The sequence below is a fragment of the Poecilia reticulata genome, chromosome 4 (assembly GCF_904066995.2).
Source record: "Poecilia reticulata chromosome 4, P_reticulata-male-v2, whole genome shotgun sequence".
Taxonomy (NCBI): Eukaryota; Metazoa; Chordata; class Actinopteri; order Cyprinodontiformes; family Poeciliidae; genus Poecilia; species Poecilia reticulata.
The window spans coordinates 6,996,253-7,013,185 of NC_088833.1; the positions used below are offsets into that span (position 1 = coordinate 6,996,253).

Below are 16,933 nucleotides of genomic sequence, written 5' to 3' on the forward strand. Positions count from 1 at the left end.
CACCTAAAAATTTGCTGAATTCTAAGATGAGTTAACTATCACTGCACTGGCTTATAGAGCAAGACCTAAATAAATGTGTAGGAGAACATGTTCTAACAATCCCTTTTTTTCCGTGAGAGCATTTGAGGTACAGGATGCGCCTCCAGCTTCTTCTTTTTATTTGATGTGAGAAAGCAGGTGTTTTATTGTTACAGAGAAACATGTTGCGTAATCACCGCAATGCCAGATTTGGAAAGATGTCATTTCCACAAACTCTGGCCTTCCTCTTTGTTTGCCATGCAAAATCATCAGCAACACAGGTTGTCTGTCCTCATTAGTTGAGCAAATCTTGGTTAGTGAGGTCAGGACTTGTATTTGAATATTTCCACATAGCTTTCAATTAGCATCCTGCAGTAAACACCTAGTAAAATTAAATGAAAGAACCCCCAATTATAAACACTAGACTGATGTCAAACAATGTGTTATTAGATGCATTACATTGTCCATGTGCATTTTTTGTTTCGTTTTCTTTTTATCTATTATAACTTTTTAAGAGGAGTCTGTCTAAAAAGTGGTGAAATAGTTCCCTCTAGTGCTAAAACAAATATGTTTGTATTTTCCTTTGAAAAGAAGACAGTTCAAAACAAGTTATGCTCAAAGAAAATTTATTATGGAGCTGGAGAATTCAATGCTTTAATGTCAAATGTAAAATTAAAAAATATATACAATTTCTTTTTGTCTGACTACTGTGAATAAACACCACATGTGCCAGAAATAAATCCAAAAGTCATTGTAATTCTTTAAAGTTGTCCAATGGGGGGGTTCCATAATTTTTCAGCCTAACTCCAAGTTTCCACTTAGCTTTCTCCCTAAAGTTTTTAATCTAATAATATACAGTAGCAATGTTTTATAGACAAGTGAGGGATTATTATTGGATACTGCTGGTTTGGTTGCTGTAATGCCAATAGAGAAGTTCTGTTGTTTATTGAGAAGGGACACATTATCTCCAACATCCTGTTTTTTAATAGATACTCACTGAAAACTTATGAATTATTACATTTTCATTGATAACAGCTGAGGTGATTTTCAAAAAGCTATTTCCATTTCCAAACACTTTTAATAACAAGAAAGGGTCTCCTGCCGCCCTGCGACAGACTGGCGACCTGTCCAGGGTGAACCCCGCCTCTCGCCCGGAACGTTAGCTGGAGATGGACACCAGCACCCCTCCTGACCCCACTGAGGGACAAGGGTGTCAAGAAAATGGATGGATGGATGGGTTTCCTGCCTGTCTCCTCTCACATCTGCACCATATTTAACAATTAGACACCTGTCACTGTTTAAGTTCCTCCTTCTATTTTACTCACTACTATTATAGGTTCCTCTGTTACCGCTTCATAATCTATCTGGGATTCTGTTGCCTGGCTCCTTGTGTGTTCTCCTCTCATACTCGTAAGTTATTTTTGGTTTCATTGTTACATTTCTTCAGGATGAAGCTCCAGTCTGCAGTTTGATCATGCCTCAAACCGACACTATATGACTCCACAGTTAGGTTGGGTTATGCAGAACCTCACATGTGCAGTGATGCAGTTTAAGCATGCTTTTTGGTGAACAATATTTCCAGGGAGAACAGCTAAATGGAATAGTAACAATAATATGCTGAAAGTTAGATTTATATGTTTAGCTTTTCAAGCTTGAAATGAAAATTAAATGCATTGATACATGGGATATTTTATTTTGTAGAACATTAAGCCTATGTGGGTAAAAAATACATAGGTAAAATTTTAGGATTTACAGCAGTTGATCTGTTGTATCTGCTTTTTCAAAATCTTATTCCTTAGTTTGAAGCGCGCTCAGTTGGTCGCTGAAATCATCATAAAAATTGTCCGCCGATCGAAGCATCTGGATGATGGCACTGAGCAGCAGGATGTCACAGTTGACGTCTAGATCCAACGTCTCGGTGTAGTTCCTCACTGGAACAATGCAACTCAGCGGTATGCCGAGCTTTGTGCTGGCCTGTTGCATCTGCATCATAGAGCACACATTATTCAGATCAAATTTTCTAAACAACAACAAGGAACTTTCTGATAAAATGTTCTTTGTGTAAAAACACTCACTATTTCCTTGATGTAGATGCTCTGATAGACGTTTGTCAGGTCCTCCTTCACTAAGGAACAGGCTGCATCAACTTTGGTCAGTACAACCAGCTGAGGAATCCCTGCAAACACAAGCAGAAACATTTCCACACTGGAGGCTCAATAGATCATTTTGTGCACCTAAGTGGCAGGAGATTTTTAAATAACTTCACTGCAAGTATTTTCTTAAGATATGGAGCCATTACTTCAAACATAAAATTATACTAGATATACTACCAAATTAGTTAAAAATTGGCTTATGGAGAACAAAATCACTGCATAAAAAGACTCATCCTTTTCTTTTTTTTTTCCACACAGTTTGACTAAAAATCAAACATAACGTTTCTTTAAGGTCAGCAAGGACATTTGTGGATGCATTTTGGTTTTGAACCATGCAAATGAACCCCACAACAAATGCAAAAGACTTTGAGAAGATACTGGCTGAAGGTGAAAAGAGAGTCATTATCCACAATGAAGTGTCCTCTATTAACTTAGCTGAAAGGACAAAGCCATAAAGACAACACATTTTTTAAACTCACTTTGGGACATTAAGATTAATTTTGACCCAGTTCTTTTACAGTGCATCAGTTCTTTCAGGATTTCTGCAAACTCATGAAAAGCTTAAAGTTTGACCCTACTTTCAGCTTCAAGAAAATGTGAACTTCTGAGTTTGAAGAAACATTCTGTTGGCATTTAGCAAGGAGAAACAAATGTTGCTATTCTAACTGAAAACAGAAAGCAATTAGTTTGATTTAAAGCCACACACTGAGGAGGGGGCTCTGACTATTGTTTTTTATACTGGTTGTAAACTTCTGGTTTGAAATGCAGTAAAACAATATGTAATTTCACAAAGAACAACAACCACTAATGTGATACATGTGTTTACACATTTTCATTATATTACTATAAGAGATTCGGCTTTACTGACGTAGATGGTTGGTCTTTTTGCGGATTGCTCTCAGCTTCTCCTCCATCTTTGCGGGCATAATGGAGATGTTGCAGGCATCAAGTACGTATGTGACACAGTGGATCTTGTCTTTGAGACTTGGAGACTTGCGATAGCCTCTAGCTTCAGGATCCAGGGGAGTACCAGGGTTGAACTGCAGTAATGTTTCAAAGAGGGAAAAAAAAACAAAAGCTTTGTTTAGGTTAACTGCTGTCAAATTTATGCTCCATCATGTACGATGTAATCAAATGTCACACCTGGTAACCGTCAGGCAGATGACCTCTGAGGATGCTAGTTATATCTTCTATATCAAGGCCTGTGTCGTTGCTGCTCTCCAGTCCCATCGTGTCACACAGGACGACCGGCAGAAGTCTGCCTTCTCTTCCAGCTTTCAGTGAGTAAGTTCGAAACTGACAACAGGAATAATGGAAGGAGTTTTGTTTCAGTTTAATTACTATAAAAATAATGTGAATGTGACTGATTCAGACCTGGGTGGTGAGGCTGGTGGAGGAACAACCAGACATGGCCTGGTTGGTGACATGGCCTCTGAATGCAGAGTTGATAGAGTTGAAGAAGCTGGACTTTCCAACTCCAACAGGTCCAATGAGTAAAACCCGAGCCTGGGGCACAGAACTGAGGGGTTTGTAGTTTTCTATGTAATTCATCAGCTCCAGCTTGTGTCTGTTTGAAGGTAAAAAAAATTATATATATATATCAACTAAACATTATTTTTATTTTTTATTTTTTCAGTGTGATGGGTGTTTTGATTCAACCACAAATTTAAAGCACAGATCAATTAAGATTCAGTTCAAACTGCATCTAATGTGAAACTTTTATTCTTTATATGGTAATTAAGTCATTTGCATTGACTTTGCTTTTGGTTATATAAGACTAATTCAGTGCACTGACATAAATCCTACACTTCTGCTACTGTGATGAAAACAAAATTGACATCTCTTAAAATTTGGGAAACCCAAGTCCAAATTAGGAGTTAGCTCTACTGTATAAAAGCCAATTCTGTAACTACAACGTTTATACTGTAAATAATGGAATAAATAAAACGTGTGAATAGGTCATATTTGGTTCTGATGTTGTGTTTGGCGCCATTGCAGTAGGTTGGAGTCACAAGTCTGGTTTAAAGTTGTGCAGCATCAGCTCTGTAGGTTTAAACTGATGAATTTTCAATTCTCCTGTTGATATTCTTGTTTTTGCAAACGCACTGATATTTGTGATGCTGCAGTCAGTTGAAAAAAAAATCTCTCACTGCCCCGGGTTCCCCTCTGCACAAGCAGAGGCGGTACAGCCAGACAAGTAAAGCATTATACTTATGTTTTATTGCAAATACTCAGATATTCTATATGGAAGATTGAGTTGGAATGTTTTGTTTGCAAATGGCTCAAACCCATTATTGCAATGTAAATTTAGAAAAACTCTGAGCTGTAGTGTAGAATACCGTAAAATGACTAATAAATCTCTGCAGACCTTTGAGTTTCTGTTTCTTTGTTGTTTTGAATGTTATCTTCATGCTTTGTGAGTAAAGTCAGATCGTTTCTGTAATAACCTTTGTGTTGTCCTCGTCCGTAACCATGGCAGGAGAACAAAAAACTGCAGTGTTTACACTGCAGTATTGTTAGCTAGGTTTCCAACAGATCTCGCTTTACCTCCCAGTTGTGTTATTGTATGCAAGTGTGAGTCTTCATTCATCTTACTCAAGGTTCCAGGTTACAGTCCGCCATGGATCCTCAAATTTAGTCAGCTCTGTCATGGTCAGTGTTGAAAAGCAAACTTGAGTTAGAAAATGCATAAAATGTCAAAATGTTTATATAAAAACAATATTCAGTGATTTAAAGGTAACTCACCCACCACCTGGTAGACCTCACAGTCTATCAAGTTCAAGTCATTTCCATGCATCTGTGCAGCATTAAATGGGTAATAACTTGCTGCGTTGCTGTGTACAATTGGTTTGCTTGTATTAACAAGAATCAGGGATTCTCCAAAATAAGGACCACAGTTGTTCATCATTTTAACAGCGTATGTAGCATTGGCAACCGGATATTTGATGAGTTTTCTTCCCTCAAAAGTAAAAAGAAACGCCTGGTCATCGTTGGCATACTGTCCAGACTGATTAAAAGGTGTTCTGGTGTAGCCTCCAAAAATGTAACCAGAGACATTGTAGCCCACAGACACAGTGGGTGACAGGCTGTCACATTGCTGGTGAAAGGCATAAGCAGTGTAACCATGGACAGTGGCTTTGTAGAGCAGTTTCAGTTGAACATGTCCCATCTGGGAGCAGATTTCTTTCTGTTGAGTCTCACTTAGCTTGGAGTTCATGATGGGATGCTGTTCTGGTGAACTGAAGGAACAGTTGATATTCACTCGCTTTGGGGTGGGAAAGGGAGATATTACTGTGGATTACACAACTATTTGTTGACAGAAAAAAGTAAATAGAAAGCAATGCATGACAAAACTGAAAATGCCAACCCACATACATATGTAGTTTCTTTTGTATTACTGTTACAGGAAGTTGGAAATCAGAACTGCCCTGTGGTTTGGATAACCGCAGCATGCAACATTAGTTACAATTTAAAGATTTGTCTTTATCTGCTTTGACTTTGTCAGCTTTCACCAAGACTTTTTAATGATCATCTCCACCGACAAGTTTCGCATTTGTTTTTATTTATAGATCAGACAGCAGAAGAGATCGAAATAACTTCTGAAAATTGCAGAAGTTTAGGGAAAATGATTAGTTGGCAGAAAATCAGAATACCGCCGGAGCACCAGCAGGTGGCGACAAAATCCTGATACCGCTGATTCTCCTAGAACACCTTAATTTTATTTCAAATTATTCTGTTTCTTCTCAGCAAACATCTACAGACCATGTGCAAATTTAATTGCGGTTAATTCAAGACTAAAACATAAAAAAAATCTGTCAGCTTTTTTTGTAGTGTTTTGCAAAGGAAACATTATTGTAGTTTTGTACCTCTCATTCACATCTACACAGCATTTTTAAAATCTTTTTGGAGGCAAACAATCTGGTACTGTTTATTTACTATGAATTATTACAGTATGTGTGAAATAAATTGCTTCCGCCGTCATTGAATTACTTCTGCACTCATGCATATCAGAGCTCCTGAGCCTCGGTGATCTGGTCCTCGCCTGTCTGCCACCTGTTGGTGGGTGATTGTAGATACATTTTAAACTTCAATTTGGCATTTACTGCCACAAATTACGTTTCTCCAAATGTTTCTGTCTTAGAGATAATCGTCCACCACTAATGACTCTGGGTTTTTTTTTTTTAGTTTCTTTTATAGTTTGTTTCTTTGAGAAGTTTAATTACTAAAGACAAAATCTGAACTTATTGGCCCTCCTACAGAGCAGTTCTAAGTTTACAGACTACATTTCTAAATATCAATAACCAAGTTCATAAATTCATCAAAACTTTGAATTAACGTAAGTTTGTAACTGGAAGTATTGCAATAGACACATCAGTTAGTCTTACCTTGCTTCTTTAAAAGAGCGCTTGGTGTCGATGAGGAAAGCTGTCTGTGAAGTAAATACTGATGGTACGGCACTATAATCCCTCCCACAGTCAACAAAAGTGAAACAAATTTGTCTGAGACATCTGCTTTCAAAAATGAAAGTCTCTTTCATAAGTCTCATGTTTTGTCTCTTCCTTCAGTAAATTGGTCTGAAGTTGATATGGACCACCTAGGGATCTATTTGAATATGTTTTGTGTAATGTACAAGCAAAATCAGCCAGAACCCAAACGCAGCCAAGACAAGTGTTCAGTACACAAAAGTTTATTACTAAATAAGGGTGAAGAGGGGGCTTTACAGGGTGTGGTCACATTGGTGAGTCAGGAATGGAAGAACCACAGGGGTTGGGAAGCCAGCTTGGGGAGGGAAGGGTGAATGGGCAGTGGGGGCTGTAGGGGCTAAGGGGACAACCAGATGACAGGGACAAAATCCACAAACCAGAGTTTTAGTCGTCGACACAATCCAGGGTCATGCACGGGAGCTTCTCAGGCAATGTAAACTGGAGGCAGGGTCAGAGGCAGGCAGGGTACAGCAACAGGAGGTCAGAAATATTCTTACAGCAGAGGGAAAAGGCCAAAATCTGTGGTCAATAAACAGGCAGGATCAGAAAACCAGGAGACTTATTAGAACATGGAACAAGGCTTGAAAGCTGTGACTGTGGCAACAGACGAGCTCGCACTGATGAGCAGCTGTTTAAATAGAGAGAAGCACAGTGCAGGTGAGAGTAATGAGTAATCAGTACAGTCAAGGTAGAGTTGAAGGGCTGAAATCATGACAGTTTTGACTTCGTAACGAAGGGCCCCATCACATGAAATCTGATTTTAGCACCAACAACCGTGCTTCATTCAAAGTTACTTAAATCCTGATTCTTCCCTCTTGCGATGCTCAGTTTGAACTTTGGCAAATTGTCTTCGCAAGGTACAGGTGTCTGAATACATGTGGTGGCCTTATTCTCAATTTGCGTTGAACTGATCCAGCAAGCAGTGGCTGGTGAGTGTTTCTCAGAAAAGCTGTTGATTTGAAAAGGGGAATTTGGCATGGCAGTCATATGGAAACTGAGAGCTGCTAACAAATGGCCAAGTGGCAACATGCATAAACATGCTTCTGCCTTTTTATTGAATACTTTCACTTTTAGTTGGGACAAAATAATAAATTTCAATGTAGTGGTGTAGATAGAATTGGAGGTAAAATTATTTACTGCAGATAAAACTAGCAGTATAGGATGTTTTTTTCTAAAAAGGCTACATTAAGGATTAGAATATGTCACAACCACATCAGCTTTGTTTAGACCAGTGATGTCCAAAGTGGGTCCTCGAGGGCCGGCATCCTGCATGTTTTAGTTCTCTCCCTGGTTTAACACACCTGGATCAAGTGATGGCTCGTTAGAAGGCCTAAGAAGAACATTGACATGCTGAAAATGTTGTTACTGCCACCAGGGAGAGAACTAAAACATGCAGGATGCCGGGCATCGAGGACCGACTTTGGACACTTCTGTTTTAGACCTTAGGCCCAAGTTCTATGCAGTCAAGTTCTATGAATAAAAATATTGGCATGACACAAAGAAGTGGTTGCACAGAAACTGAAAGTATCTGATAAAAGCCTCACATGCTTTTATGTGAACAGACATGTTCACCTTTTCTTTTTCCAATGAAGAGGGTGCAACTTTCAGTTTTGAGGTTTTGACTGAGGCATGTTCCTTAATGCATCCACCGTTAGTTGTAGGTCTAGCACTGAAAAAAAGCAAGTTGGTTTGCATTTCTACATGTAGTTAGTCCATAAAAACCATATGTAAATTATAGACCCAGGACTTTTTTATACTGTATTAAAAGGGACAAATTGCTCAAGCTTTCTTTAACAAAGAAACTTTGTTAAAGTCAACTTTTTTGATTATTGTTTGACTGTTATTTTTATATATATATATATATATATATATATATATATATATATATATATATAATATATACAAAGCAGTGACGTGAAGGTTTTCCCTATCACACTTGCATTTTTTTTTTTTTTTTGCTCAAGTGTCCTAAGCAGCTAAAAAAAGAACTAATTGTTTTCACAAAGCATATTATAGAATTGGTTTTTCAAAACGCATTAGTAGAATACTTCAATACATCGAGTTTTTGTTTTAATTTAGATGCGATGTCAGGATATTACCACTAGATGGAAATGCAGACTCGAGCGTAGACAAGAAAATCTCGGAGTCTTCACACATCTGTTTTCGACTTGTTGCGCTTCAACTTGTGGATTTTTCAATATCTAAAATCCAACCAACTATTTATTTTTTTCTTAAACGTTGCATCTAATGACAGAAGACAATAGAGAATATACAACAATCCAAATGAATAAGTAGAGTTTTTTTTTTTTAAACCGAGTGGAGTCATTTTAAATATAAAAAAACGACATAATGCGTTAATATTTTAAAGTGAGCTATATCAGTAGGCAGATATTTTGCAATAAATAAACAAAATGCACGCAGGATGTCTCGCGGAACCTCTTCTTTTCCAATGGGACAGGCTTTGCGCCTCGGAGATTGTGTGGCCAGCTTAGAGGTGGTCTTTGTATGTCGGAGCAGATGAAGGGTCCTGACTCTGCATTTCTGTGAGGGACAGTACCAGAGCCGCTGGGACCGGGAGTGTAGCTCATAGATCTCCGAGGAGCTGCAGAAACCACCGAGGCGCACTGAAGGAGTCCTGTGTTCCGCTTTGGCTCACTCTGCACTTCATAAACCGCTCTGATGTCTCTGCCCTAATGTCGACACTCGCCCTGAGGGTCACTCTGGCGAAAACCAGCTGTACAAAAACTTTGTCACAGAAGGATTCTTGGACTTTTGAACTTATGTGGCTCTTAATTTTATTGTCAGTGGCCTTTTCAGCCGCGCAGGACTCGGACACCCTGCCCAAGAATGAGGACATCCCGGAGGGCGCATCCACCCTGGCGTTCGTTTTCGATGTGACCGGCTCCATGTACGACGACCTGGTCCAGGTCATCGAGGGAGCTTCTAAGATTTTAGAAACATCCCTGAGCCGACCGAAGAGACCGCTGTATAACTTCGCTCTGGTGCCCTTTCATGACCCAGGTAATGCAGATCAAAAGAAAGGAATGCATGCATAATATATATATATATATATATTTGTAATTTGTACAATTTTTCACAGTTATTCTGCTTTTTCTGTTAGAACGAGGGTCCATGTGCAGTTTTGAACAGACTAGAAAAATATTAAACATGTTCAGATTATTTTTCAAGTAAAGTTAATGTAAAAAAAAAAAAGCCACTTTTTTTTTTCTTTTTGCATATAGACCTTCTTAGATTAATGTTTTCCACTGATGATCCCTAAATGCCTTCACACAACCAAATTTCTGATGAGTTTGGTCAAGGACACCTCCCACAATTATGTCAGTCATATACTTTGTGAGGGAATGTTTAGTTGTGGAAAGTAAATAAATACATTTTAATTATTGTTTTGAATATGAAAGAAAAATCAACAGCTAAAATTTTCTGCTCATTCACCTTGACTTTAAAAACTGAAAGCTGCTTGTATGTGACATTTTGAAGTTTGGAATGATGATTAGGGGGAAAAAAATCTAGTTTTTGCTGCTGTAGTGGTTTCTGATTACAAAATCAGAGGATCGTAAAACATCCTGCAACCTAAACTCTTATTTTTTGGGTTTGGAGGGCCCATAAACAAAAATATAGAGATAACAAGCCAGCCCCTTTCTCGGTAATTGCAAAATAAACTTTGACCCATTCTAGATTTTAAAAGCTGATCTAATGCTTGTCCGTATGCTGTAATTCCACACTGATGAATTTGCAATATAAAACTTGTTGAATCTTGAATATTTTGAGAGTGTTTGGTGGTTGAATTTTACTCTTTGTAGTCCAAACAAAAGAAGTCGGAAAGGTGGAAGATGTGATAGTTTGTTCACACTCCGCCCTCTGAATGTTCCTCACCTCCTCCCTAGCAGGAACTGTTGGACTAGATCTTTGTGTGCAGATGTTGGGACTGACGGCCTCTTTCATTAGCATTCCGTCAGGGGTGACTGCGAGGCTCTTAGTTTTGTAACGCAGCTTGACGATTGTCATCACCTTCTAAGCGATTCTCAGCAGTAATGTCTAGACAATATATCACCGGGTCATTTAACACCAACGTCGCACTGCAGGTCAGAACTGGCAAATGGTTACATAAGACCATTTACTGCAACAAATTCTGTGTTAAAGAGACACTTCATGAGATTGATTGCAATTATTTTCAAAGTGCTTAGGGAAAAAACACACAGAAACAAAAACAGTTTAATAACAAAAACTTGACACGTTTCCAGGGGGAAAGCGGACAACTCTGAATGAATCTGATTATTTCTGCAGGTTTGGATGCCTTTTAGCTTAAATGTGAAAAAAAGAGACATTTAACACTCAAAATAAGAATTGCCTTGATAGATAAAACATCTAATGCCATATTTTGACATTGTATTGCAGCATCCTTTCCATAAATGTTAATAGCTCTTGGTGTAAGTTTGCTCCCACAGCCTGAACATTTTTATGTCAAATACTGTAAGCAGGTTAATCTGAAAATACCTGAACCAGAAGACCTGAAGGAAAAGAAAATACATTAATAGACAGATGATCTGTGCGGTGAACACAAATTCCTCGTCCAGATGTTGCTTCTCTGCTGGTTTTCAACATTTTTTCTGAAGCACATATTTCTCTCTGATCTGTGAGCATTCATCTTAAAAAATAACCACATAATACAAGGTGCAAATCTCTTTATTATACACAAATGTAATAAAAATCCAATTCATTTTGTATTTTTTGAGTGCGTAATTTATTAGGATGTGATATAAGAACTGCAATGCCTTTGACGTATCAACAGAAATGGAAAAAACTTTCGTCTTGGACTAAGTTTAGGTTTTCAACTGTTCCTGTCTGTTGAAGTAAATTCTGAGATTGTCTTCTCACAGTTACAACAGCCTGAGTTTGAGCTTCCATGTCGACTCCTTTTTACAGACTTTACAGCTGCGTGTTTGTCCTTCACCGGCAAGTGACATTCGTTTGCTTCTGAAGATGTTTACGAGGATGTCAGAGTGAATCCCCTCAGGGAGTAGAGGAATGATTAGCACAACACACTGCGAGCAGGGGTAGCTGAACATTTTTCCAAATGTTGTTTTGACCCCGGATCTCTGCCTTCCCTTCTGTCCCCTTCTCTGTTTTGTTTTCATTGGGACATTTATGACACAGATCCATTTTCTTTCCGTTTTATCCAGCCCAGTGCGATTACACAGCCCCTCCTGTTTGATCTGGCTGCTTTTACATCAGAAGTCTTTTTTATTTATACTGAAATCTGACTCGGTAAACACAACACTGTGTGTTCTTCTAAAGTCTATCCCTTTTGCAAGTTTCTAAGAGAGCCTGTGTATGAAGCAAAAAGGATGCCTGGATATTGGGGTCAGGCCTGTATGGGAAGATAACCAGGAAGTCTGCCCCCGAAACTCCATCCTGCAGGGAGAAAAAAAGAGAGGAAAGAAGCAGGATTCCTTCTCGAGCCATTTTACTCGCGTACAGGACTGCAGTCCTGTTCTAGTGGAAAGAAGTTTATTCATAGTGCCTTTCAAAATAACTTTTGTTCAATTTCGCCATCTCATAAATGCACACTGTCACATTATTGAGATATATTTACCAAACCTTCAGCTATGAAGTGCAATGAAGTTTGCGAAACTTGCATTGTGTGCTTAGTCATAGTCAAAAAATGTTACATTAAAAGATTCATTTATTTCATTGAAACACATTTTATGGATTAACTACAGACTGTCTTAAGGACTTTATTTAAGATTAGAACGTTTTATCAGATCAATAAAAAACTTAATGCAGAAATACAACTTAATGAAAAGTATATTTAATACAAATAGGTCTAGACTATATGGCTGAAAAATTCATCACAATATCAATAATTATTCATTTAGTTTTTGTTTTAAATGTTTGGATTGCTGCCAAACTGGTGGCATGACTTTTCCAGTTTTATCCACACTTTGTCCTCCGCAACGTTGTTTTTTTATTTTTAAGCAGTTGTGAAGCACAGTGACAAAATCTAAGACTGCTGCTTCACAGAACAGTTGCATTCATGCTTAAATTAAATCAAACACAGGTAATAATTAAGTGACTTTTGGGGGTAATTAGTTGCACTGGAATTTATTTACAGGGATAAGAGAAAATCCAAATGTGTTGAACATTTTCAGTTTTTTATGTTAAACCTCTAAGAGATAATCAAGTAGAAGATCAACTAGTGAAACACTTTTGATTAGCAGGACCTGATTGTTTCATGTAAGCAGAAAGGCTGTACTTATATATATTTTTTCATTATTGCATTTAGAGCAATGGACATTTTCTTTTTCTTGACTGGACAGAAGTGTAGAGAAAGAGGCTGTGTGAATTTGAAAACTGGCTGAAGAGAATCGGCTCAAATCAAAAGGTTAAATTTTTCTAAATTAAATCAAGCATCTCGTAAGTGATTTGGATTATGAAGATTCCCTGGTGCGTTTCAGCTGTGTGCTGTAGAAACCGGCTCCTCTCAGTTGAAAGCCTGTCTGTCCAACGTTTTCCTGCCAGTTGTGATTAGCTAAAGGGAGACGGCTGAGGAGTGATGAGAAGGGAAGGCAGAATAGTTTCTACCTTCTCTGTAAGATCAAAGCCTCTCATCTCAAAGCCTCCTTTGTTGGTTTTCAGCGTCTTTTCCTACGAGTCCCGTGTTTTTCTTTGTTTCCTTCTGTCGAGAGCTTTTCATTTTTTTTTTGTCTTAAACACTCCGCCCGTGTGAGATTACAAGGAGCCTGTATTTAGCTGGACAGAGTCAGTAATGATGCTATTAGGTAGGAATGCCCAAAGAGAGAGAGGAGGAGATTTTGGAGAAGAAAAAAAAGAGGAATAGATGGAACAGCAGTTCTAGTTTTTGCTCTGGAATGCTCTTTTATGACCTTACATTGTTATCCAAGGTGATATAAGTGAAACTGACTTTGAATAACTTAAATTATAGAAAAAACTGATGTAGGTACTGATGCACTCAGTTAAAGGTGTGTGCAATTTTGAGCCTGGAACTTTAAATGCATTTGAAATTACACTGATAAATTGAATCCATTTAAAATAAGTGATGCGGTTAAGAGGGTTTTTAAAATGCACCATGTGAGGTTTGTTCCCTTCAGTCACTCCACATGTTTTCCTTTTGACTTAGGCTAAAGTTACGAGGCTCCATTTGTCCAAGCAGGACCATCAGCTTTCTTCTGAAGCCACCATCTGGCCTAAATTGACTGTTTTGACTATTTTTCACCAAATTTGCTTCTTTTTTCATTGGAAAATTTAAAATGAATACATAAATCTTTACCAATGGTACAGAATTGTGAAGTGGAAGGAAAATGATTTAGTCTTTTCAAAGCTTTTTATAAATAATCTGAAAACCACAGTTCTGCATTGGTTCAGGAGGGACTGGTGTTGGATAGCGGTGTGAGGAAAGAACATTGTGTGGAAATGTTGAAATGACATCAGCCAAGAAGTTAAGATTTGAGTACAACTGAGTCATGCAAATGGATTTTAATCATACGGTTAAAATGGTTACAAAGCCAACAAATTCAGTGTGGGCAACATATATCTGAGTTATAGAAAGATATCAGTCACTCATAGAAAATTTGTGTACAAAGCTGAAAATGTGATGGCCTCATTCTGTCAGCGATTTCCATCAAAAAGCTTGTGGAAAGATACTGAAAATGTTTGATTTAAGTCATACAATTTATGAAGACAGTTCTGCAGAATGCTAAACAAATGTATGCAAACTTCTGGATTTGAAGGAAATGACAAAAACATTCTCCACTGACCTCGAACAGAAAAAGTTTAGTCTGATTTATTGTTGGATCATGAGAAATATTTTTGTTTATTTTTGTCATAATAAGCTACTTTTGTAAGCATCAGCCAGAGCGTCTCTTAAACTCAGAATTTTGAGTTGTGTCTAGATGCAATTATTAATGAAACATTTTCCTAAAGTTTTTTTTTTAGCTCATTAATTTTATTGCTTTACATCACACTTTTATTGACTCATATGGAACTCATTCGCTTTACATCCTTTTAGGCCTGATTCCAGCGCTAAGCATTCACATGATTTGGTATTGCATGACCTCATTCTGGCTGTGACTCCTAAGGCTGGTTTCTCTGTGCAAGGCCCTCTTGCATACTCGAGTTGAAACATATGTTCATTTTGAGCGGTTTGGCTGATCATTTGGAGAAAACAAATGGACAAAGTGTAATAAATATCTATCCATCACATGTGCTTTCACACATGCACATTCCTTATACAGGTGTGTATGTGTGGAACAGCATGATATATTAAACTGCTGTTTAAACAATGTTTATGGTTCTCAAACATCCTTTATATAGTTATGTTGACCTTTAAAATACTTTAAAATTTGACTTTTTAGCCCTCATACCCTGCTCAAATTTACCTAAGACTTTGGAAATCAGCACATTTTATCAGCAGTGATGGCTTTCCAAGAGAAGGTATGTTTTGTGAAGGTATTTGATTGTTTTGTGAATTGCATTGAAGAATAAAAGGGATAATTTTTTTGTCATTTCTTAAGTAAAATAGAGAGCCAGATTTTGTACTTTACAGTCCTTTTTGCTCTATTCTAAAATTTTTAATTCAGCTCCAAAATAAACAAAGTATATATTATTAAAGAAATGCTAAACTGAAATATTGTGAAATGAACAGCTGAAAACTTAAGCTAATAAGAAATCTCTACCATTTTCAATGAACAAATTCAGTTTATTGGTCTTGTTTAGATAAGAAAATGCCTTAAAATTATAATTGTATTTATTGCAGTATTATATTAAATGTTAATGTTTTACTCAGACAGGTCGAAGACAGTTGCATTCCACACTTTTCAGATTTAGATATCTTCATTTTCAGATGATATCTGAAAACAAGGAGTTATTTTCTGTCAACATCATGTCCCACTTTGTATTGGCATGTTACATACAACCCCTATAAAATACAAACAATTTTGTGGTTCTAACATAACAAAACACAAAAACATCAAAGGGGATTATTTGCTTTTGTAAGCCAGTGAAGATGTGTTTCTCTCTGTTGGAACATATAAAAACATAGCTTTATAAGGTGATAATGTATGAAATTTGTGGTAACTATGTGTTATTCCTCATCAACCTAGTAAAACATTATTTCTGCCTTTGTTAAGTTTGGCCTGTTTTATGAGACCTTTTTTTGCAGAAGCGCATTATTACATCCTTGTAAAAGGTTAATGAGGTTGTACCAGCAGGACCACACGTTTACAGCTGTAAATGAAACATCATTTCCTATTTGTGCTTGCACACACTAAATAAATAAGCTTACGGGCTACAATGGAACACTGTTAGCAAAGATGTCAAATAATATTAACCACTGAGTTTTTAAACAGGCATCACAGCTGGCGTCTCATTCACCAAAACTGACATACAACTGATTGATCCAGAAGTTCCAAAGAGTTCCACTGGTCTGTCTCTTAAACTGTGTGTGCACCAGGCAACTGAATTACAAGCTGCAGGACCAAAGGTCATACTGTCAGTGCTCTCTGGCCTGTACCGCTATAAAACATCTGTCGAGGAAAATCTTGTACCTAAACTAGGTACGACAGCTTCAGCTCTATTGGAAAGACTTTCCACAGGATTCAGGAGTGTGTTTGTGTGGATTGTTGACCATTCATCCAAAAGCAGATCTGTGAGGCCAGACACTGATGATGATTGATGACATGGTCTGGCTAACAGTCTCCACTCTAATTCACCAGAAAGTTGTTTTATCAGGTTGAGCTCAGGCCTTAAGCACCGTCGCTCATGGCTAAGATCCCCAGCTCCTGTTTTTGAGAGTTTCTGTCCTGCAATGTTTAGAGGCAACCCTACTTCAACACACCAAAATAAAAAAGTTGAATTAACTCCTTGTCATGTCATCAAATTCTGCAGTTGCAATGCAGTTAATCAATGAAGGATATTAGTTCTCAAACGCTGGAGTTGGAGTTATGGATCTGTCTGGTCCACTGGTGCTCAGTGATGTTGGAATTGATGGCGCATTTCCAAAGTGTATCTGCAGAGTCAGCAAAAATAATTGTCCAAAAGGTCCCATTATTCTGCAGCATTAAGATATATTTTCACTTGAGCTTAAGGATCCAAGCCAAATTTCTCAAAATTAACCAAAAACACCTTTTGCTTCCTCCAACTACCCTTTACACTTGGAAAAATGCATTTAGAAAGTACTTCGAAGTATTTTTAAATAAGATGGAAAAAGTCCATGAATTCATTTTCCCTTGCAATAGAATC

General features: G+C 37.6%; 2 protein-coding genes across 4 annotated transcripts in view; one reads left to right on the forward strand and one right to left on the reverse strand.

Annotated features, from left to right (window-relative positions):
• Nucleotides 1-610: 610 nt before the first annotated feature.
• LOC103468247 (interferon-induced protein 44-like) lies at nucleotides 611-6,825 on the reverse strand. The gene is made up of 8 exons (XM_008415167.3): nucleotides 6,557-6,825; nucleotides 4,917-5,436; nucleotides 4,767-4,815; nucleotides 3,546-3,738; nucleotides 3,315-3,467; nucleotides 3,040-3,211; nucleotides 2,094-2,194; nucleotides 611-2,001 (listed from the first exon to the last, which is right to left on the reverse strand). Exons 2-8 carry the CDS (start codon nucleotides 5,386-5,388, stop codon nucleotides 1,807-1,809), a joined length of 1,335 nt encoding a protein of 444 aa, XP_008413389.1. The 5' UTR covers nucleotides 5,389-5,436; nucleotides 6,557-6,825; the 3' UTR covers nucleotides 611-1,806.
• A 2,291-nt stretch (nucleotides 6,826-9,116) lies between these two features.
• The window catches only part of hmcn1 (hemicentin 1), an 82,759-nt gene continuing 74,942 nt past the window's right edge, over nucleotides 9,117-16,933 (forward strand). For all 3 annotated transcript variants that reach the window (XM_081606117.1, XM_081606120.1, XM_081606119.1), the window contains exon 1: nucleotides 9,117-9,676. In XM_081606117.1, the coding sequence (XP_081462243.1) occupies nucleotides 9,349-9,676 (328 nt within the window). In that variant the 5' untranslated portion in view covers nucleotides 9,117-9,348. The remainder of the gene's footprint in view (nucleotides 9,677-16,933) is intronic.

Excerpts from the sequence above, each read along its gene's own strand:
- LOC103468247 (XM_008415167.3), bottom strand. The coding sequence starts at position 5,388 with ATGAACTCCAAGCTAAGTGAGACTCAACAGAAAGAAATCTGCTCCCAG. Across the intron at positions 4,816-4,916 it reads TGAGGTCTACCAGGTGGTGG|AGCTGACTAAATTTGAGGAT; the intron begins GTGAGTTACCTT and ends TGACCATGACAG. Across the intron at positions 3,739-4,766 it reads ACTGTAACCTGGAACCTTGA|ACACAAGCTGGAGCTGATGA; the intron begins GTAAGATGAATG and ends ACCTTCAAACAG.